Source organism: Melospiza georgiana, chromosome 15 (genome assembly GCF_028018845.1).
Source record: "Melospiza georgiana isolate bMelGeo1 chromosome 15, bMelGeo1.pri, whole genome shotgun sequence".
NCBI lineage: Eukaryota > Metazoa > Chordata > Aves > Passeriformes > Passerellidae > Melospiza > Melospiza georgiana.
Window position 1 is genome coordinate 9,731,611 of NC_080444.1, and position 22,156 is coordinate 9,753,766.

General features: G+C 50.6%; 1 protein-coding gene across 4 annotated transcripts in view; it reads right to left on the reverse strand.

The window, feature by feature from the left end:
- TCF7 (transcription factor 7) overlaps positions 1–22,156 on the reverse strand; it is a 96,123-nt gene that overhangs the window by 30,976 nt on the left and 42,991 nt on the right. For 3 of the 4 annotated variants that reach the window (XR_009115266.1, XM_058034557.1, XM_058034556.1), the window contains exons 4-10: positions 14,495–14,627; positions 11,217–11,307; positions 4,705–4,815; positions 4,322–4,484; positions 3,995–4,102; positions 1,777–1,825; positions 191–263 (exon numbers count right to left, since the gene is read on the reverse strand). Coding sequence is in view for 3 of the 4 variants with exons in the window: in XM_058034557.1 (XP_057890540.1) it covers positions 191–263; positions 1,777–1,825; positions 3,995–4,102; positions 4,322–4,484; positions 4,705–4,815; positions 11,217–11,307; positions 14,495–14,627 (728 nt within the window). In the remaining variant the exon portion in view is untranslated. The remainder of the gene's footprint in view (positions 1–190; positions 264–1,776; positions 1,826–3,994; positions 4,103–4,321; positions 4,485–4,704; positions 4,816–11,216; positions 11,308–14,494; positions 14,628–22,156) is intronic. The other variant, XM_058034558.1, reaches the window with a different exon arrangement.

A 22,156-nucleotide genomic window follows, 5' to 3' on the forward strand; every position in this document is an offset into this window, starting at 1 on the left:
GAGGGATAAAAACCCCAGAGTACAGCCTGTCGCTGCAGCTCAGCAAACTCCTGAGGATGCCCACAGCATTCTCTGCCCTGCCTGATGCTGGGATGGCTGCAGGGGGACACTGGGAGGGCTGCAGGGGGACACCTGGAGCTGATCCCTGTCCCAGGAACACCCAGCAGCGAGGAGGAGATGCCATACACACCTGCACGGGCCGCACCAGTCCGTTTGTTGGTTGAGGCCAAAGCGAGCTCTGCATTTCTTAGGAGAGGCAGGATCTGAACACAGAAGCATGCGCGGCGAGAATGGGCAAGGCAGAGGCACAAAGAGGAGGAGGAGCACGAGGAAGAAAAGAGGCAACATCATTTTAGCCACCGTGACACACGACTAACACACTACAATCCCATTATTTTCTGCTACAGAATGGCGCTGGCACCACCTGGAAGAAAGCGATCGTTAGGCAAATATCAGTGATCACTGCTGGCAGCTGGAGGTGGTTTGGGAAACAGCTTTGAGGAACGTGGGCAATTACTGGGAAATTCACAGCTCTTCCAATTTCTTAAGTCTGGAAAAGCTGCCAAATCCCGAGGCAATGCCTGGCTCCTGTATCTGCATCCTTGCCGGCTCCCTGCCCTTCCAGCAGATACCACCGGGCTGCGCACCGAGAGAAGAGGAGGAAGCGTTGCAGAAGCAGGCTGAAAGCAGAGTTAGCACCGCGGAGACCCGGCCCAGCTATTCCACTCTGCCCCCATCACTCCCCTTCCCGTTTAAATGGGAAAGCTGCTCTCCGCGGCCTGCCCTAAAACGCTGCTGTTGTGCTGTGTAATTACAGGACTCATTAGGGTGAAGCCCTGTTTGCTTTCAGGCACATCGTGTTTCTCTCTGGTGTTGTGAATGAGATTAACAGCACATTTCTGTGCTGGATTCAGCCTCTCTCTTTCAACCACCATCAATGAATGTCTCCTTGTGTACAACCAGTAGTTGGTTTTCAATCTGTAACAGGTGAAATTATAATTTTTGTATCACACAGATAAGACATATTTATGGATATATAAAAATACACAATGCACTCTACATAAAGGCCTAAACCCTTGTATTCTTCTTATCAAACTCAGCACTGAATGAGATCAACAGTGTTAATTAAACTGAAGGTATTACTGGGACACATCTCTTGATAATGACTCCCTTTTAAACTAATATTTATTGGTACAGATAATATTTATTCCTGCTATGGCAGAAATACTTTAGAAATCAGCACATGAATAGCCTTGGATGATGGGAATGTGTCTGTGACCAGCTGAAATCTGTCAAAAGGGCCTTTTCCAATGTCAGGGTGGTACAGGGAGGTGCTTCAACTCTATATTACTTTGAAGCTACAACCAAAGCTGGAGTAGTCCCATGAATGATCTTCAGTCCTGCCACTACATTTCATCCCACACACAATATGGATGCATTTGAGAGGAGTTTTCTTTAGCTAATATCATCTGTAGGTTTGATGGGGACGTTCCCCTTGGATGTTTTCAAGAGATGAAGTTTAGTGATAGTTTATATGAAATTATTATACATTTGCCAAAATCCAGTCTTTTCAGCTTTCTCACACTACCCCTGTTCTAAATCAAACATGCCTATTAAAAAGTCACAAAAATGTTAATTTACCATGGCTTAAAAAAATAATGAGTGTGTATTTCTCTAGTTAAGCTCCAGAGAATAAAAGAAAACACGGTAAAACACAACAACTGCTTTGGATTCTCCCATCTGAGCAGGAACAGCTGCCAGGCTGCAGGCACTTACCTGAGTTGGAATCTTGCTGCTTTTCTCGTGTTCGTCTCTTCTTCTTTCCCTAGGAAATCAAAGGAAAGGCTGTTACCTGTGCTCCAGAAAACTGAGGGTCCTGTGCAGGGCTTTTGGGCTGGACTGGGTGCTGGGGATGGCTGCTGGCTCAGCCCATTCCAGGAGCAGATGAGCTGGAAAAGGCTGCAAAGAGGCTGCTCAGGTTTATCTATGAGGGTGTCTCTTCCTTCTCCCTCTTCCCATTCCAACTCTCCTAAGAAGAAACTCAGGAGGAACTCTCAAAGTGAAACCCAAACCCAAAGTGTTTTTGGGCACTTGCTATGGCTTCTGCACAGCACAAATTCATTCTGGGCTTGTGCCTTTTCTCAGGGATTAACCCTCATTTCCAATATCCCCAGATCCAGCACCACAGGCAGTTTGGCTCAGCACTTTGAGTGAGATCAACAGAATTGAACAAGATTTGCTGCATGCAATGGAGAGATCAATAGCTGATGCTCCTGTCATATTCTTATTCCCGCTCCTTATGTTTCTAAAAAGCACTTGGTTCATTTTAGAACCTTCCCTATTTCCAAAACATGCTTTAATGTGGTCCCTTATACCCAAACTGAAACTGGTTCTTGATATTCCCTGGTTGCAAATGGGAAAGAAAGTTTTAGGAAATCCTCAGAAATTTATTTTTAAATAATACTAATCTATTTCAATGCTTTTGCAGTTTTGGACCCATCTCTCATTCTTCTTTCACTAATAAAAAAGTCCTGTTTTATCCCCAAACTGCCTCTCTGATTCACAAGATGCAGCACCTCTCCTTGCCCCTAGAGAGCTGATTAATGAGGGCACAGCAGCACGGAAGCAAATCTGGCTGTGTGGCACAGGCAGCTCCCAGGGCTGCCTTTGACCTGTGACTTTTTATATGACTTCTTGTGGTTTGAGTGAAGGTGGAAAGCTCTGAGCTGTGGTGAGCTTTTCCTTCAGAGGGGGAGCAGCTGTACTTCCTGCCTGATTTCTGCATCATGTGCTGCACCAGTGACCTACATTCCTCCTCCTCCTCCTCCTCATCCCTGCTCAACTTCAGAGAGAGAAGCATCTCTTCCAACAAGCACAACATCCAAACCAGCTGGTTCACAGTGCTGGAAGCACCAATATGCACTTTTGGAGCCCAACATCTGTCCTCTGTAGAAGGGAACCAGCCTGGGTTCCCCAAGGAACCAGATGAAGATGATACAGGACTGGGATTTCCATGGAGGATGTGCTTGGCCTTGGAGGAAGATGGTGCCACGCTCTCAGCAATGCTGATGCCCTCCAGATGTGCGTCCACCAAAATGTGGGCTGGGGGATTCCCATCACCTCTGCCCTCTGTTTCTGGGGGGAGTTTGGGGTGGTTTGGGTCTGTTTTCAGGTGTTTTCTTGCCCTTGGTGGAGTTCTGCTATTCTGGCAGGAGGGCTGGAGTCAGTGTGGGAAGGATGGGCACTCACTGTGCAGTTCCCAGGGGTAAGAAAGTGTCTGAGGGAAATGATGGAGTGTGTGGATGGACAGACATCTGAAGATTTATGTGTGCTTTGCTTCAGTTCTCTAATGACCTTGTTAGGCATGTAATGTCAAAACAGTCGTGAAAGTCACAAGAAAAGGCCCCCTACAAAAAGGGCCACTATTTTAAATCACAGAATCATAGAATTATTTGGGTTGACAGTGACCTCAAAGACATCCTGTTCCAACCCCCTGACATGAGTAGGGACACTTTCCACTACCCCAGGTTGCTCCAATCCCTGTCCAACTTGACCTTGAACACTTCCAGGGATGGGGCGGCCACAGCTTCTCTGGGTGACCTGTGCCAGAGCCTCACCACACTCACAGATACCTCAGCTGCTGTCCAAGGTGCACAAAGCTGTTTGCTTCAAAAAAATTACATTTCCAAAGATATATCCACAGCACTTAAAAGCTTATCTTCCTTTCTATTTGTATTTGCTTGGACAATAAGCCAAAAAATGCTTATGGTTGCTGGGGGCTGCATCATTCATCCTTTAGACAGGCAATAAGGCAATAAGGTGTTCAAAATACTCCTGAAATGTGAATTTCTATGGCTCTTATGCTGCCAGGAATGGCATTTCCAGGCCCAGGTGTTTGGTTAACACCAGCCAGCCCTCCAGGCCATTGTGGGGCATGCCCAGGGTGGGGGGTCCCAGCACGGGGGCACTCAGGGGGCACTCAGGGGGCACTCACGTAGTTGTCTCTGGCAGACCAGCCAGGGTAGAGCTGCATGTGGAGCTGCCGTTCCTTGCGAGCCAGTTCGTAGTACTTGGCCTGTTCCTCCCGGGACAGAGCGTGCCACTGCAGGGACAAACAGCACTGAAACATGGCCCTGCTGTCCCCTGCCAGCCCTGCCCTGCTGTCCCCTGCCAGCCCAGCCCACCACTACCACCCCACCTCAGGGCATACCTAGCCCCTGTGTCTGTGGAATAAGAGCAGATGCTTGTTATGTACTTAACAGCAGCTGTAAGGGACAGGGATGTGGCACCAGGTGATGACAGTGGCCCCATGAGCTCTTACCCTCCTGCCCAAGATCTGGTTGATGGCAGCACTCTCCTTCAGGGTGCACTCGGCGATGACTTTCGCCCGCATTTCTTTCATATACAACATGAAAGCGTTCAGGGGCTTCTTAATAGTGGGCTTCTTGGCTTCCTTCTCTCTCTTTGGTTCTGGCTGAGGTTTCCTTGGTGGGACAAAAGAGGGGGTTTCAGCATCAGAGCCAGCAGGAGACTCGACCCCAAAACAACCCAACAGCACGAGCAGGTGGGGAGGGGGGCTGAGATTTGCTCCTCAGATGCACAGCTCAGTGTCCATCCATCCTCCTCCCCTGTGTGACAACTGAGAGTGACAGATGAAATGTGTGCTGAGGAGCTGCTGCTGCTGAGCCAGCACTTCCCACTCACATGTTTCTGTCGTAGTGCTCCATCTCTTGCTTGCCGGAGTGGGGCACGATGGCGGGGTGCGGGATGCCGGTGGTGTGCATGCCAGAGCCCAGCATCAGAGGGTGAGTGAACCTGCAACAGAGAGCGGGTGAGCTGTGCCAGGGGGCTGCAACAGAGAGCGGGTGAGCTGTGCTGGGAGGCTCCAAGAGAGAGCAGGTGAGCTGTGCCAGAGGGCTGTGCCAGGTGGGGACATGGCGGGGGCCAGGCAGCCAGGATGTCCCTTGGAGTGCCAGGGCATCCCTTGGGGCACTGGGCAGCCAGGGCATCCCTCAGAGTGCCAGGGCATCCCTCGGGGCACTGGGCAGCCAGGGCATCCCTCAGAGTGCCAGGGCATCCCTCAGGCAGCCACGCTGTCCCTCGGAGCGCGCTCTGACGTGGCGAAGCAGACGGAAAGCGAGGACATGGAAAGCACACAGTGCTGCCAGGCTGGAGGGGGGCAGGCAGTGCCCACCACCCCTGGGTCACCGTTATGGCATGGCGGGTCAAGCTGTGGGCACGTGGATGGAAAGGATCCAGTGCCACAGTGAGGGAAGCCGCCTGCAGCAGGAGCCAGCCTGGCCGAGATCAAGGGTGCTTTCACCCAGCAGTTTCAGCTGCTCAGGTCTCTATTGTTGCACTGTCTCATTAGCACTGCAGAAAGGAACAACAAACTCCTTTGGGAGTCTGGGTTTGGATGGGAGAGATTAGGACCACCCCACACCTTTCTTTTAACAGAAATAGACTAAGTCTGAACATGAACCCAACTGCAACTCTAGGAGGTGCACCTTGCCTGAGCAATGCTCTCCACAACATGGGCTGAGATCATGAGAGGTCTCATTAGCTCCCAGGCTTCATTAGCTCTCTCCTGAGTTCTGGAGGATAAAGCCAGCAAAGTCAGCTTTGCCAAGCTTGCCACTTTATGACTGCAGCTTGAGATGGCAGAATTGCCCATGGGAGATGAACTGTTCATTAGATATGCTGGCACGAAAAGAAAAGCTGTTTAATTTAATCCACCAGCACAGTCTGATCCTTATCTGGCCAGGTGTACTTTCTCGGCTGCAGCAGCAGTGCTGCAAAATCCACCCCAAAATCCTGCAGGCAGGAGCTCAGGGAGGCTGCTGGGGCTCCACAGGGAACCGTTAGCTCCTCTTGCCTTCACTTCTGAAGCTGTGCATGGGTCATACCTCATGAGAAAGGAGGGCTGGCAGCCCTCCCTTCCCTCTTCTGCAAGGCTGAGGGGCTGCATGGATCAAGGCATGCATGGATCAAGTGTTGTATGGATCGAGGGTTGCATAGATCCAGGTTTCTGTGTGGCTAAGGGCTCACCTGAGCAAGGCTTGCATGGTTTTCCTGTGGGAAATCTCCACTAACAGCCCTTGAGGACAACATGAAGCAGAAGCAGAAGCTGATATGGCCCTGGTGAACCTATGGGACCAGGAGGGCTTTGCCCAGCAGCACGCCTGGAAGAGCTGGGCTCAGTGATTCCCATCCACAGGGGATGCATTTTGCTCACCCAAAGGCAGAAGCTGTGTTTGTATCTCACAGAAACGACTTGTTCTGATGGGAGGGCAGCAAATCACTGCCCCCTCCTGTCCTGCTTTTTAAAGCTAAGACCAGGTAAACCAGATCCATCTCTGCAGAGCAAAGCGCTGGTGGCAGCAGGGACACATTCAGGGTTAGTGACACGGAGCAAAGTCCTGAGCCATGGATTCCACTCCATTTCCCAGTGCTGAGCTGAAGGCTGGAGTTTTTGACTCTCTTTAGAGCTCTGCTGAATAAAACCCAACCCTTGTGCATCCTTCATCCTCAATACTCCCCTGAGCACCCCTTGCACCAGACACTGCCTAAAAGCGCCTTCTGTCCCCGTGGCTGCCCTGGGAGGGTGTGTGGCTGTCCCTGGGTGGCTGTGGTCTGCTGCAAGCTCCTGCTGCACAAACTGCAAGCTGCACGACCAGCTGAGCTGCCCTGTCTGCCACAGCTGATACTCACCTGGAGAAAGAAGCCCCAGCAGAAAGCGCTGACGAGTACGGCTGTCTAAATCCACATGACGGGAGCGGATAGACAGACTGGCTCTGCCTGGGATCAGGAAGAAAGAGTCTATAAAGCATCCACAGCCACGGGTGTTTCCTAAAGATACCCTTTGCTAACGGGTTCAGAGCACTGATGCTCCTGGCTGGGTGGATGGACACTCAGTGTCCCTTAGGCTTGAGGGGCAGTGTGGGCTTTGGGGGTTATTTTGAGAGAACCTGGCCTTCCTATAAAGGATCCAGTTCTGAACCCCTCTGCCCCTGGTACTGACTAATGCTGCAGCTCTGAGTTTACCTGGTAACAATGCAAAGTGCAGAGGCATGCTGAAAAATCAGGAGGTGTTGCTATTGTACAGAAGAAGTTGTTCAAAAGAGCACAGTGTGACAAGAAAAAAAAAAAAAAGAAAAAGAAAATTAAAGCCTGCTCAGATTCTTTGTATGGTGCATAAGAAGCTGCACCAGGAGGATAAACATAAGTAAAAATTCCTTACTGTGCAGTGACCAAGCACTGGAGGATGTGGAACCTCCCTCACTGAAGATATCTCAGGATTGCCTGGATGCAATCCTGTGCCATGTGCTCTGGAACAACTCTGCTTGAGCAGGGAGGCTGGGCCAGGTCACCCACTGTGGTCACTTCCAACTTTATCTACTCTGTGATGCTGTGATGCCCCAGGCACAGGAGACTCCTGGAGCCTGGAGAGAAGGTGGCTACCCTGCCTTTGTGCTTCAGGAATGCTCTGATTTCCTCAGCACACCCTTTTAAGGACACCCATCAGTTTTAAAGAAGCCAAAATCTCAGTCCTGCATTCTTTTTGAAAGCTGTTTCATACTGGGGACCAGACATGTATCAGACCTGCGGCTGGAAATTATTTTTGAGATAGTAAAATAACTATGCAGGAAGTTCCTTGTTGTTCTCAGCAAGGGAACCCCCGCATTTTCATATGGAAATAGCTCAAAAATACCTTGGATTGTTCTGCAAACCTGCCAAAAGATGCTTCTTGCCTAAAACTGCACACGGAGATCACAGAATTACAGAATGGTTTAGGTTGGAAGGCAGCTTAAAGCTCATCTCATTCCAACCCACCCTGCCATGAGCAGGGACATCTCCCACTAGACCAGGTTGCTCCAAGCCCCATCCCACCTAGCCTTGAACACTTCCAGGGATGGGCACAATGGGGTGCTCACAACTGTGCTGGTACTTGTGCTCCTCTGGCCAGGCTGCACAGAGCTGTACCTAAACCCAGGACCTAAACCACCTATTTTCAGCTCTAATGATGAAAAAAAATCCATAAAAAGTCCATTATCATTAAGTGGGGTGCACTGTGAAGGACCCAAGCTCCTGGATGCCTGGGATGTTTCAGGGCTAAAGAGAAGTTTCTGCCCTGAAGAGGAATAATGGCAGCAGGGCAGCATCAGAGCCCTGAGCCGTGCTAGGCAGGAAGGAGGCTCACGCTCCTGCTGCTGTCTGAAATCCTCCTGGCTGGACTGAAATCTGTGGGATGTGTCTGCAGGAAAGGCAGCCAGGGCTGTTTACACCCTGGCAGGCAGGAGCCCTCTCCGACCCCTCAGATGTTGGGGGTATAAACACACCAACAAACAGCGAGCACCGGGAAACCCAAACAGCCTTTGAAGGTGGAGGCGGCTGCCCCAGGGCCGAGAAAACACTTGGAGCTCATCCAGGAGAGACCTGGGTTACTCCAGGGGCCAGGGCATTGGGATGGGAATGGAGTCAGGCACTTGCAGCTTCATCCAAAGTCCCTCTGACATGAAAATTAAAGCAATTGCCAAATCAGTCCCTGATGGTTGGGAGTGCACGATTGCAGCCCATACCATGGAATTACTGGTCTGGGTTGGAAGGGACCTTAAAGCTCATCCCATTCCAAGCTCCTGACAAGGGCAGGGACACCTTCCACTAGATCCAGCTGTTCCAAGCCCTGTCCAACCTGACCATGAACATCTTCAGGGATGGGGTAGCTGCAAAGTCTCTGGACAATCTGTGCCAGGGCCTCACCACCCTCTGTGTAAAAAACTTCCCAACATCTGATCTAACTTTCCTCTTTTATTTCAAAACTGTTCTCCCTTGTCCTATCTGCCCATATAAAAAGTGCCTCTCCCTCTTTTTTTAAGCTACTTTTAGGTACAGGAAGGGGCTCTGAGGCCTCCCTGGAAACTTCTCCAGGCTGAACAAGCCCAGCTCTCGGCCTGTTTGCAGAGGATCAGCTGGTGATGGGAGGGTGGCTCAGGAAAGGGCTGTGGGATGGTGGAGGAGAGGCTGCCCTGGCACCACTGAGCTCGGCCCCGGGCACAGGTGAGTGACACCATTTGCAGGTTCCTGGCTGATGTTTACTGCCAGGCTCCCATAAGCAAAACTCACTTGACTGGACTCTTGGAAGCTTTTATCTGACTGTCATCCCAGCTTAATTACAGAGAGAGTGATTGCAGCTCCTCCTCCTGAAGCGCTCGGTGAGAGCAAAACCAGTTTGTGCCCAGCTCCTGCCTGCCAGCTTGTGGAGGAAAAGTTGCTTCCCATGTGTGGCTGCCCTGGCCTGGCAGCTCCCTGGTGGCACCAGCACAACCACAGAATCCTGGAATGGTTTGGGTTGGGAGGAACCTTAAAGATCATCCAGTTCCAACGCCTTGCCGTGGGCAGGGACACCTTCCTCTAGCCCAGGTTGTTCAAGATCCCATCCAGCCTGGTCTGAACACTTCCAGGGATGGGGCAGCCACAGCTTCTCTGGGGTGCATCCCTGGCACGACCATCCCCAGCACACCCATCCCTGGCACACAGCCATGAACATGCCAGGCTTCAGTGTTCCTGCAGCCACCCTCAGCAGTGCTGAGCCTCAGCTGAGCACTGGGCACTCCACAGGGGGGGCTGGGGCTCTTCCACACATTCCAGGCAAGGAAAAGAACGAGCAAAACTCTGTTAGACACACATGCCTCAAGGTGCTGCTCTCTGCATGTCAGGCCCTTTGCTGCTTTACCATATCTGCTCCATTAATGAAGCCATTAATGAAGCCATCTGATGAGGCTGCAGGAGGATGCCAAACCCCAAGGATGCTGGAGCAGCTCTCAGCCATGAAAGCTCTCTCTACCCCCAACTGCCCCACAAAATCTCCATAAAAAAACCAGACTGCTTGCCCTTCATGAGCCCAGGGCTGTCTGAACAGCACCATCCTAACCCAGGATGGACCTTCCATTTGACAAACAGGCTCCTTTCTCCCCACTCCCACTGTTTCTTTCATGTTACAGCAGAGTCACCCAGTCCTTGTTTTTCCTGAGGATGAATCACATCATATGAGGAGTTAAATCATCACCCAAGAGTAGCAGATTTAGCACAGAAGGCAAAATGTAATCTCTTTGAAGCCAGACTCTGTATCAAAGGCCTCATTCTCTGTTTCCTTGTGGTTAAATATCTGGAACATGAAATTCATAAACAAAACAAAGCAAAAGCTAACATTTTACTTTGTGCTTTAAGAAGCTTCCCCTTTCCCACTCTGTAATAGGTTCTTGTACCTGAAGCTCTCTGCTGGGCTTTGCCAGAGTTTTATCCACTGGCACTGGGGGAATCTGGCCACTGTCCCTGCACCCTCTCCTCATCCCAGCAACCCTGAATTGCCACCTGCAGCCACCAGTCTCCCTGCCAGCCTCTGCCATGTCCCTGCATCATCAGCAGGGAATAAATATTAACCTGAGGAGTGATGATGCCCACATGGCAGCACCTGCCAGACCCGCTCTCTCAGTGTGCTCATGGTCATGGGGACAAAAGCCAGCGGCAATGACCACAGAGAACACGCTGGTGTATTTTTAACTTGTGTCCCCAGGGCAGGTTTACCAGCAGGCTGTGCTTTGCAGGATGATCTGCAGGGCTGGCCCATGCAGGGGGTACATTTTGGGAGTGCTCCAGCTCATGGTCTCTCCTTTCCCATGCCAGCTGGGGCAGTGGTTACCAGCTGGCCACGCTGTGGGTATCAGGGTTGCTTCCTGGCAGGTCTCTGCCATGATGTGCTTTTTCCCAGGGTGTCAGATCCCAAGAAACACCAGGGCCTGGCAGATGGAGCATCCCACGGGATTACTCCATACTGGTGGTGTGCTCAGGGAAAGCACTGTTTGTGCAGAAAAGTCCAGTGAGGGAGAAAATTACCTCCTACTCAAAAAAAGAGACTTCTGCTGTGATCAGGAGGGGTGGCTAGGAAGCTCTCTCTGGGTTCCCTAATCCACACAGACAGATGTAAAGCAGGAGGCAGTTTTGGATTGGGCAGCTTGTAACCCCTCTCCAGGGATGCCTCAGCCAGGATGAAACCTTCAGCCTCTCCACGGGTCTGCTCCCACCTCCAGGACAGACAGGGCTGGGTTCTCCTCCCTCCTCACACAGCACACAGGAGGGGAGAGGCTGGGGAGGCCCCGTGGAGGTCACAGGGAGCAGCAGCAGAGGTGGGTGGGCTCGGTGAGCCGTCCCTCACTCACCATCCCATCGACGGCGTGATCTGCCCCACTCCTCCGGGGGGCAGGGGGTAGAAACCAGGGATGTCTGAGGTCTGCGAAGGACGGTGCACTCCTGCAAGAAGGAGAAGGAGAGGAGTTGAACGTGGCCCTGCACTCCCTGGGTGACCCAGCTCGCTCCCAGCCCCCTGGCTGCTCCATCTCTGGGCACTTGTGGACAGCCCCATGAAATAACCATCTGCAGGGTGGTGTTCCCTGTGCTTCCCTCTGTGGGGATGTGGTGGGGCATCCACATTGCTGCAAAATCACAGACATAAGGGGGGGCTGGAGGAGACATCTTGCTCTTGCACAAGCATCACAGCTGCTCCATGCCACCCTGAGGCCAAGGAGCTTTGCTAAGGATTTGGCTGACTCCAGGCATCCCTCTGCCTTTCCCAGAGAGCCCACTCAGGTGCTCAGTGGATGGTCAAAGCTGTTCCTGGGCTCCCTCTCCATCAGTCATCTGCAGGACCCCCCGTGAGCAGTGGGGATGTTCCAGCAGGCATCACTTCCAACTTAATTTTAAGCAATTTAAGTTCAAAACAATTGTTCTGCAGCTCTGTGGGTGCCAAGGAGCTATGGAGGTGGGTATGGTGCCAGCTGGGAATTCACCCTTTGCATGGGGAATCCCTGTGTGATCTTCAAAGCCTCTGGCACAGCAGCATGGCCAGGGGACAGGGCTGCAGCACTGCTCCCTTCCTAGCTGGGCTGGAAAACATCCTGTGCTGCCTGGGGCTGTGGGTGGGACTCAGACAACCACGGTGCTGCTGGCAAAGCCAGCCCCCAGCTGACCCCTGGACTAGGAACTGGAGGGGTGCAGGGGCTGAGCTCTGGGAGCAGCCCAGGGCAGTGATGGCTGCTACTGAACCTCAGACAAAAAGTGGGAACAGGGATTATCCAGTGGCCATCCTGGATGACAAACACATGGACTAAATTGGTTAGAGGTACAAGCAGCTGCAACTGGGTTTTTCTCCTGGGTGTTTGAATGATCCCTTATTAATTAGGAATGATACCAAGTGCATTTTATTAGGAGTCAGCTAAAATAAATATATAACTGACCTGACAGGAATCTTTAACCTAGTACAAGATTTCCTTCAAGAGGGACTCAGTGGCCCATGGAGGGTCAAACAAAAGCAGGCCTGCCCAAGGCAGCTGATGGAATGTCCTCAGATCTGCACCCCCAACAAGAGGAGTTGCATAAGCCAGAGCACAAGTTATTCTTGCTGGCCCAGTGGTTGGGCCACCAGCCACTGACTCAGAATTGCTGCTTGTATTTCCTGGTCTGTGTGTCCTTGGGCTACTGTGAGAAACTTTAAAGGGATGCTGGGAGAATGAGTATGAGAGTGCCTCTCAAGCACTTACACTGGGTGGTAGTGGGAGCTGTTTCAGTGATGAAAACACAGATGGGGCACATCCCCACGAGCACAGGAGAAGACCCTCACCCAGCAGTGCAGGCATGGGGCATGTGTGATCACAGCTGCACCACAAAGGCAGGACCCAGCTGAGCATTGTGGGCTGAACCTTGCCTTGACTTGCACAAGGTGGGTCTCTGGGACAAACAGACTCCCTGTGTCTGCAGAAGCACAGGACAAATGGGAATGTGGACAGTGCCTGCACTGAGGGCCAGGTGGGCAGCCCAAGGACAGTGTCCAGGAATGACTGACCCACTGCAGAGCTGAATGCTCAGGGACTGCTCCAGTGCCGGCTGTAGCCTCCACAGAGGGGTGCAACCAGCTCTGCCCTTGGGTGAGCTGCTCTTCTTGTACCACTTAAGGTTTCCCAGGCTGACAGTGAGTGCCAGGAGGCAGCTCCTGGAGGGGCAGAGCTCTGCCAGGTGCAGCAAAGGCAGCAAGAGGGAAGGTGTGCTGGGCTGCCTTCCTGCACACCTTCTGCCAGACTCAACTCATTGCCTGAGCTTTCAGTAGGTTCATTTTGTTAACACTTTCTATTCTTCTGCCGAGTTTATTATGCCCTGATGGTTGACAAGCAGTGTGCTGCCTGGAAGACACCCAGGATGTGCCTGAGTATCCCTTACACCAGACCTAAACCCTACCATCAGCATCCCTGATGAGTCCAGAATGTGACCTCCGGACCTAAACCCCACCATCAGCATCCCTGATGAGTCCAGAATGTGACCTCCAGACCTAAATCCCACCATCAGCATCCCTGATGAGTCCAGAATGTGACCTCCAGACCTAAACCCTACCATCAGCATCCCTGATGAGTCCAGAATGTGACCTCCAGACCTAAACCCCACCATCAGCATCCCTGATGAGTCCAGAGTGTGGCCTCTAGGTTCAGACCAGGGATTATTCAGTGGGTCCTCCTGCCAAGAGCAGCCTCAATAACCCATTGTTTTATCAGTGATGTTAACTTGGTGAAGCTGATGCCTCTGGGACCACTTGGATCACTCCTGGATGAAGGCTTTTGCCCTCATCACAACAATTGGTTTTATGCCTCTGTTTTGGCACTGTCCTCCTTCCTGAATGCAGCTTGACAAAAAACTGTCAGATTTTTTTTTGCTTTCCTGTGAAATCAAGCTCAGGTTTGTGTAAAAAACTGGGTAATCTGAACAGATGTTCTGCACTAAGGTAAGGTTGAGAAAAGTTTGATTTTACACTCAGTTTGCCAGGAACTCATGAAGAATGATGGAATGAATGGGCTGGGGTGAATTCCTCAACACATACTTGTATTTACAGTTTATTTCAGAGGGTTTAACCTCAGCATACTGTACTTTCCTCTGTAGCCTCATGAGCCAATTGACACAGCCTGGGCTCACACAGGAACACAAAAAGCCAAACCAGATGACAACCACATAACATGTGGCTAGGGGGACACACATGTCACAGTCCAGTCAACTATCAGACACCAATCCCATTTAGTCAAAATATTTCCTGTTTCAAGCATTTATTTTCTCAAAATGACAACGTGACAGCAGTTTGGGTATGAGTCAAAGGAAAGATTACTTTCCATTTTCTGGTTCACTCCTGTGCATTATCGTGCAGGCTCTGGTGTGGTCTCAAGGTGCAGGACAGCTTGTACAGAGAACTGAGCACACTCCATCAGCAGGGCTGGCACTTTTGGTATCAAGCTGCTCACAGCCAGATCACAAAGCATTGCCAATAAACTAAAAATAAGCTTCTCCTGCTAAGCTGACCAAAGGTGCTGATTTTTCTCATTGATTTGGGAGCAGGAGGGTGCCAGCCTCAGTGGTCTCCAGCTGAGCCCCCCTCCCAGCAGAGAGGTGCCAGTGGTGGCCTTACCTTGTTTCTGGTTGATGTCAGCAGGCAGGTGGGGGGAGTGGGAGCCGTGGCTGAAGTGCTCGTTGCTGTAGGGGATGAGCGGGGTGAGCGGGTGCACTCCGTGCGACGGCTGCACCACGGGAACTTTGTTGGACTGCAAGACACAACCATGGACAGGACTCAGAAACCATCAGGATCCACCAGCAAGGACAGCCAGTGCCCTCTGCAGTCCTGCTGTTTGCCAGCAAGGCTGGGAATAGCTGAAAACACTACACAAACACTAAGCAAATTACTAAACAAACACTGCAGCATCCTGCAAAAAAACCACCAAAACCTAATCCATAAACTGAGCAGGGAAAACAGCTGGAGATGATTTCTTGGATAAGTGGAAAACAGATCAAACCAGCTTGGAGTTTTCAGAGTTCAGAACTTTTTTTTCCATTCATTTCCAGTATCTTTTACTTCAGGATGAATGCTACAAGTTACCCAATGCAAAGCTCTTGTTCTCTGCCCTGGACTACCACAGGGTCTAAATTTGAACTTTCACAGTGAATCCTTCATATTCACTGTGGAAGTCATGTTTAGGCTTTCTTAATCAGGGCTGTCATGCAAGGACAGACACAAGATCACAGAATCATTTAGGTTGGAAAAGACTTTATAGAGATCAAGTCCAGCCACTAACCCAGCACTGCCAAGGCCACCATTAAACACTGAGGGTAATGTCTTTGAAAACAGGACATGGTCATCAGTTAGCCCTTGGGCTGAAATCCCTGTTGGACTGAGCTCCAGTACTGGATAAGGACCAGAGGGAGCTGAGGTAATGCTGGAGATGCAAAAAATCCAGGAAAAGTAAGCAAATAAAAATCTGTCTCCTCTTGTAGCTGCTCCTGGTTATGTGCAGCACGCTGTCAGAGCCCAACACCTGGAAAATGCCCTTTTTGGTGAACACAACAGGAAGTCCTCCTGTGTGTTGGAGAAGAGAGAGGGGAACCTGTTTGGAAGAGCTGCTCAGCAGCAAGGAGCACACACAGACACACAGACACACAGACACTCTGCCTTCTACGCAGCCTCCTCGCCTCGAGCGTCTCGTGCTGTTTCCTACATGCCCAGTTTCGCCCATGGCTGCCTTTAAATCCAAACTGACTTCATCCTGGTGGTGGAATGTTAGGTAGATAAATCCACAAAAGAAACCAGGACTAACAGCACTCCAGAACAGGGTCAGTTTGGGAACGGAGCAGGACAGACAGCTCTCCAGGGGCTAGGAGCTGGGCATGCCAGCCAGTTTTCAGCAGTCTCACTGGGATGTCTACAGATGATTTGCTGTGTGACCTTTGACAAGTCATTTAGGATCTCTGGACTTACTTCACTGGTGCCTTCCACTTTGGTAATGATTTTGCTCAGGCAGAATGAGCACAAAGCTCTGGCTGGCTTTGGTGAGGGAGGCACAGAAATACACAGTGGCTCTGATCAACTTATCCTAAATCCATTCTGGCTGCTCCAAGTGCACTGAGAACCCTGGGCAAGTCCTGTGTTTTGCATCCCTGCTCTGAGGAGGAAACCCATGAAGCGGAAAAGAAAACAGACTGATGGAGACGCTGCTTTACATCTGCCTTTCCCACAAAGGTTTGCTCATGCAAATAAAAACCAAGAGGCACGCAGGTTTGCATTTGAGAATGAATGAAAACCCTAATTCCTGGTGCTTAACAGGTGTAGATTTACTGCATTCAGTGGGGTACTGGGAATGTAATCCCCCTTCCCAGCACAAACTGGTGTGGCACATCCCTGTCCTGCAGCAGGGCCATGGGTTATGTGGTTTTCCCATCAAGAGCAGCACTGGGCTGGTTCCTGCTTAGTTAAACACATGTTTGGAGCTCTGAGCCCCTTCTATTCTCAGCCATGAAATGAGATGAAGAAGAGCTTTTCAGTGATATTTCTAAAATTAGCTATGGTTTAGCTTATTTAAGAGCCACAAAGCCTAAATGAGGGATATGCAGTTCTACGTGTACATTCTAACATGACACCGGAGCAGAACAATCTCAATGTTGAGCTGTTTTGAAAACCTCAACTCAAGCATTTCTTCTGTTCAAAGTAGGGCAGATCTTTCTTTCCCATTTGCCTCACGCCTGATCCAAAGCACAGCACCATTCAGCAGCCAGCCTGGCTGCCTGATGACTGTGAACAGCTTTCAGAGCAATGGCAGGAGACAAGGGATTGGAGGGTTTGATTTTTAAGGTCCCTTCCAACTCAAACCATTCTGAGATTCAACAGTCCAGGGGTAACCTGGTGGTACAACAAGACTTGCAGCTCAATTATGCAGTTTTTCCATCAGTTCAGATGGCAAACAACATGCTGCACCAGTAAGAAGAGCTGCCTTTCCCATGACCCTTTTACATTTGCCCTTGCCTCACTCAAAACCTTCTCTACTCTCTAAAGCCATAAAGATCTGGTGGAGAAGGATGGCCAGCAAGGAGACAAAAATTTCTGCAAGGGGTTATTTATCCCCCTATCCACATCCTCCATTAGGGAGTTTGTTACTGGAACCGATCTCCCAAAATTAAGGGAAGAAGGAAATGCTGCACAAAAATATGGAGAAATAGAGAAAAACTCCATGTTGATCCTGGTTCAAAGGCTGCAGCTGCCAATGGTTGTGGCCCATGGCCATGACTGCAACTCCTGGTCTCCCCCAGCTGCGCTATGAAACCATACCTGGCTTACAGAAATCCACATGCCAGAGAAACAGGATCAATTCCCCATTTTTTTGCAAGGTCTAGATTGTGTTCCTGCAAATCAGCTGCAGCATGTGAACATTGAAGAGGCTTTTCAAAGCCAGAACTTAGCAACTGACAATGTTTCATGCCATAAAGTTGCCCTGATGTAAATGTTTTGTCCCAGGAGGATTGAAGTGACACAGGGCAGTGGTTTGGTGTTCCCTCAGAAGATCTCTGGGGAGGACAGAGGGTGCTGCTGCTCAGGACATCACAGGGGCTGTGCTGCGGTTTGGTAAAGCATCTCATTTTGTCTCTTGGGTTTCAACACAACCCAGAGCTGCAGTGACAGAGCTGCTCACTACCCAACCACCAAAAATAACGCTGCTGGTGCCAAACATCATGGCCCCAACACCAATGTGTCACCTCCTGTCCTTCAGCAGCTATGGGGGGACCTGAAGGGGCTCCAGGGACAGCTTTGCCTCACCTCTTCCAGCACAGCCCCTTGAGGACAGGTTGGGGAATGAGCTGTGCAGCCACGAGCTTGTGCAGAAATGAGGAGACACATTTACAGCAACTGCAGAATGGCATTTCCAGAGGGGATGGAGCAGCAGGATGGGGTTTGCAACCCTGGAGGGCTTTTCCCCCCCTCTCTCAAATTTATTAAATTGCAGCTCTGCTGAGTGCTCAGCTCCCATGTGAGCACTGCCCCCTCCTCCCCTGTGTGCTGAGCCAGGCACTGATGTTTCAGTGCATCCCCCTCCCAGCACCAACCATCCCACCAACCTCCCTGAAAATGACTGAAAAACCCAATGCTATGAGGGAAGAAGATCCCTCCTTGAAGCCAAGATGTGACTTTAATAACCAGAGGTAATTGGAGGAGCAAAGAGAAAAGACAGTAGCAATAATTATTAAGAAAGATTAATTGTTGGCAAGGCAAAATTAGATCTCCCCAGTCAAGCTTGGGTGTGTGATTGTGATGGGATCTCAAGGCCAGGCAGAAAACTCTCTGTCCTCTGAGCACACGCAAACCCAGTGGATCTTGCATGTGAGGATCACCCTCACCACTGGGGTTTCAGTGTATTTGGGCTCCAAGGAGCCTGATCAGGCTCAGCATCCTTTGCCTTTGCTCCCAATTTCCATCACACATGCTCTGGCCACACGAAGCAGTGGGGTTATAACTGCTGGGATGCTGCTGGGTTGATCAGAACTATCAATGATTTTAATCAAAATGTGGGTTTTTCACTAGAGAATGGTATGAGATTATAATGAAACATTTTCTGGAAAGCACCTTGTGTTAGCAAGTATTTTAATTAATGTTTTAAAGACTTATCTATTTAGTCATGACATGCTAAAAATGAGTAGTTTTACTTTGCTGGTTTGATGGAGAATTTTTCTGTTAAACTTTAAAGCTAACCTTAAAAAAATGTAGCATAGAAGGCCAAAAGTCAAAATTTGAGTGAAATGATCAAACTAAAAAATTTCCATGGCTGATAAAACTCTTTGACTTTTAAACTCTGAAAATATTGTAGGAAAAAAAAAAAAATTTTTTTCTTTTTTTTTGCTTGGATCAGTTTAGGAAAAGAAGCAAATGGGAAAAAAAAGAGGATGTTTTGTAACCTGTGAGAAGTATTCCTTGCTACAACTGAACACAGCTGTTAAAAGCAGAGGTGGTCACACCACACTGCCTGGGGGCTGCTGAGGATCCCAACATCCCACCAGTGCTGGCCTCCACTGCTGCTTTTATGGATGGGAATGACTTTAAGTAATTTTCTAGTAGAAGACAATTCAGAACTAAAATAAAGCAGTTTAACTCTACTGCCCCTTCCAATAGTGAAAAATGTTAAATTTCACACTGTAAAATTTCCTTTGGGGATGTGACTTCAAGGGGTGCTGTGCTCCCCATGGAGGATACCGGAGTGCTGCCTGCCTTGCACAAACCACAGCTCCCAGAACATCAGCCAACATCCCAAGAGCTCAAACTGCTGGAAAACTCTGCACTGGGGGAGCCACTGTCCATCCATGGGTGCACAGGAGCCTGCAGGGAGAGGAAGGTCCCATCTGTGACCCTTGGAGCTGGTGGCCCTGTCCATGACCCTGAGGAGAAGCTGGAGCAGCTGCAGGGAGCAGGAGCAGCAGGAGCAGCAGGAGCTGGTGGCCCATGACCCTGGCTGTGCTGAGGAAGGCTGGAGCAGGCTGCAGGGAGCAGGAGCAGCAGGAGCAGCAGGAGCAGCAGGAGCAGCAGGAGCTGGTGGCCAGGGTGAGCGCTGTGGTTTCCAGCCTCGCTGGGGAACCGAGCCGCAGTCAAGTGAAATTACTCACATCACTTTCAAATTTTCCCACGTTGCCAGCCCCAAAGACAGAGAAATGAAGAGCTGTGGGCCAGCCCAGCAGTGGCCTGTGTGTAGCAAAGGGCCTGGCCAAGGGAAGGGAGCTGGGGCTGGCAGCTGTGCCATGCTGGTGGCCACCATCACCATGGCAGAGGGGGGTTTTGGCAGTCCCAGAGCCCTGTGTCACTGGCTGAGCTCTGTGTCTGGCTGCTGGGAGCGTCCCCCAAGGCTGTTCTCAGCTCAGATGTCAGGCTGAGCTCTGAGCAGGTCCCTGTGCTCCCTTGCCCCGTGTGGGTGTCTGGGTGCAGCACAGGAGCTGCAGGTTGCAGTCCAGCCCCGAGTTGCCCCATCCGTGTTTGCTTTGACATCACTTCTCAGAGAGAGTGAGATGAGTCGATGTGCTGGCTGTGAAAAACAAAACCTACCAAGGTTTGCTGCTGCTGATTCAATGAGGAATTAATTCCTCTTCGCTGCAAAATTAGTCATCGTGCCACAGAAAGAGGTATAAGGTCAGGCAGGCTGCACCAAGCATGCACTGCTGCTGGAGAAGCTACCTGTGACCACGGGCACTGTGCCTTTTGCTCTTTATCCTCCAATCAATCCAAATTAGCAAATCATCAGGGATGGATCAGGGACATGAGTCCAGCTTGGATGAGGCCCCGGGCAGCCTGGTCCAGTGGAAGGTATCTTTGCCTATGGCAGGTGGGTTAGAACTGGATGATCTCTAAGGTTCCTTCCAACCCAAACCACCCTGTGACTGATGATTAAGGACATTATTAGGCACATCCCACAGCACCAGATGCCAGGAGGGCTTCCAAGGGAAGGTTGTCACTTGGGGCACTGGGGACCCACCAGAGCCCATGACTCAAAGCCAGCTCTGCACACTAAGTTCTGGTAACACCTCCAGGCTCAGGGCCCCAGACTGTCAGCAGACACCTTGGCCCCTCGTTTCCCCGTGGTCCTACAGCAGGAGATGCTGTGATGAAATTCCCCCCCAGGACCCACTGCAAGCCATTTGTGGCACTGGCTGTGATGGAATATCCCCCCCAGGACCCACTGCAGGCTGTTGGTGTCACTGGCTGTGATGGAATATCCCCCCAAGACCCACTGCAGGCCGTTTGTGGCACTGGCTGTGATGGAATATCCCCCCAGGACCCACTGGAGGCTGTTTGTGGCACTGGCTGTGATGAAGGATCCCCTCAGGACCCACTGCAGGCTGTTTTTGGTGCTGGCTGTGATGAAGGATCCCCTCAGGACCCACTGCAGGCTGTTTTTGGCGCTGGCTGTGATGAAGGATCCCCTCAGGACCCACTGCAGGCTGTTTTTGGTGCTGGCTGCACGCGCCGGGCCCAGAGCCCTCACAGCCCGCAGGCAAAGGCAGCACTGACTCATTTCTCAGCTCAGCACACTTTTTTCTCTTTTCTCACTTTTGCTGCAGTCCCAGTGCCCCAGCCCGCTGCCGCAGAGGAAACAGGGAAAGTTAAAGCCACCCATGCTCAGGCACTGCCCTCATCCAGCCCCGCACCCCTCCAGCAGAGACACATTTTGGCTGCAGCAGCAGCAGCATCTTCCTGGCCACTGCCCAGGTCAATCAGTTTGGCTGTGGCACAGAGAGATGAATCTGATTCTTATCCTCAGCACAACCAAGGGTTCCTCCACAGACCCCATCCCCAAGACCAGAAGAGTCCCACTGCCATGTGCACCCCACCTCTGGCTGGCCCTGACATGCTTATGAGCAGCAGTCAGATGGAGAGGAAAGGAATAATTTCCAGTTATTAATTCTTGCATCAATTCTGCATATGAATTGCAACAAGGAGCTGATTGGTTTAAGAGACATATCACACATACAGGCAAATGCTGTCTTGGCTCAGGTTTTTATCCAAACATTGCCCTCACTCTGGTTTTTACCCCTGCACTATACATTTTGTGGTTGATGGAGCAGTAATTCTCTCAATTCTTCCCTTTCCCTCTGATTTCTTTCAGGTTCTTTAAAATCCAGCTCTGCTTTGTAAATGCTGATGAGGCACCTGGGTAGCCCTGATCTTCTTTGCACATTCCAGGGGATGTGCTTGCCTCAGTGGCCAAACTCATCTCCCTTGATCCTGATTCCCTTGTGAGTGGGATGTGCATCAGAGAACAACTTCCCTGGCATTTCACACCTCCTGTGTCCCAGCTCTCAGACAGGTGACCAAGTTTCAGACAGGCTGGGGACAAATCCCAGAATCACAGAACAGCTTGGCTTAGAAAGGATCTTACAGATAATACAGTTACAACTCCCTGCCACAGGCAGATAGATACCACCCACTAGCCCATGCTGCTCAGGGCCCCATCCAACCTGCCCTTGAACACTTACAGCAATGGGGGAAATACAGGGAAAGAACTTAAAAACCTTCCAAAATTTCTCAGTGCCGCTGCTGGTTTCTGGTTTTAAGCAATAATGGTTATTATTTTTCAGTCAAACTCTGCAGGGGAAATAAGCTGAGTTTTTCACCATTTACGGGCACAGGAAGAGCTGTTTCACTTCTCAAGTATTTATCTTCTAAGAGAAAGATGTAGGTGGCTCTTCCTGAAAATTTAAAAAATTAAAAAAGGCATGGAAAAATAAAGATGAAAAGTCCCTCTTAGAGGTTGCTCTCTTAGGGTGACAG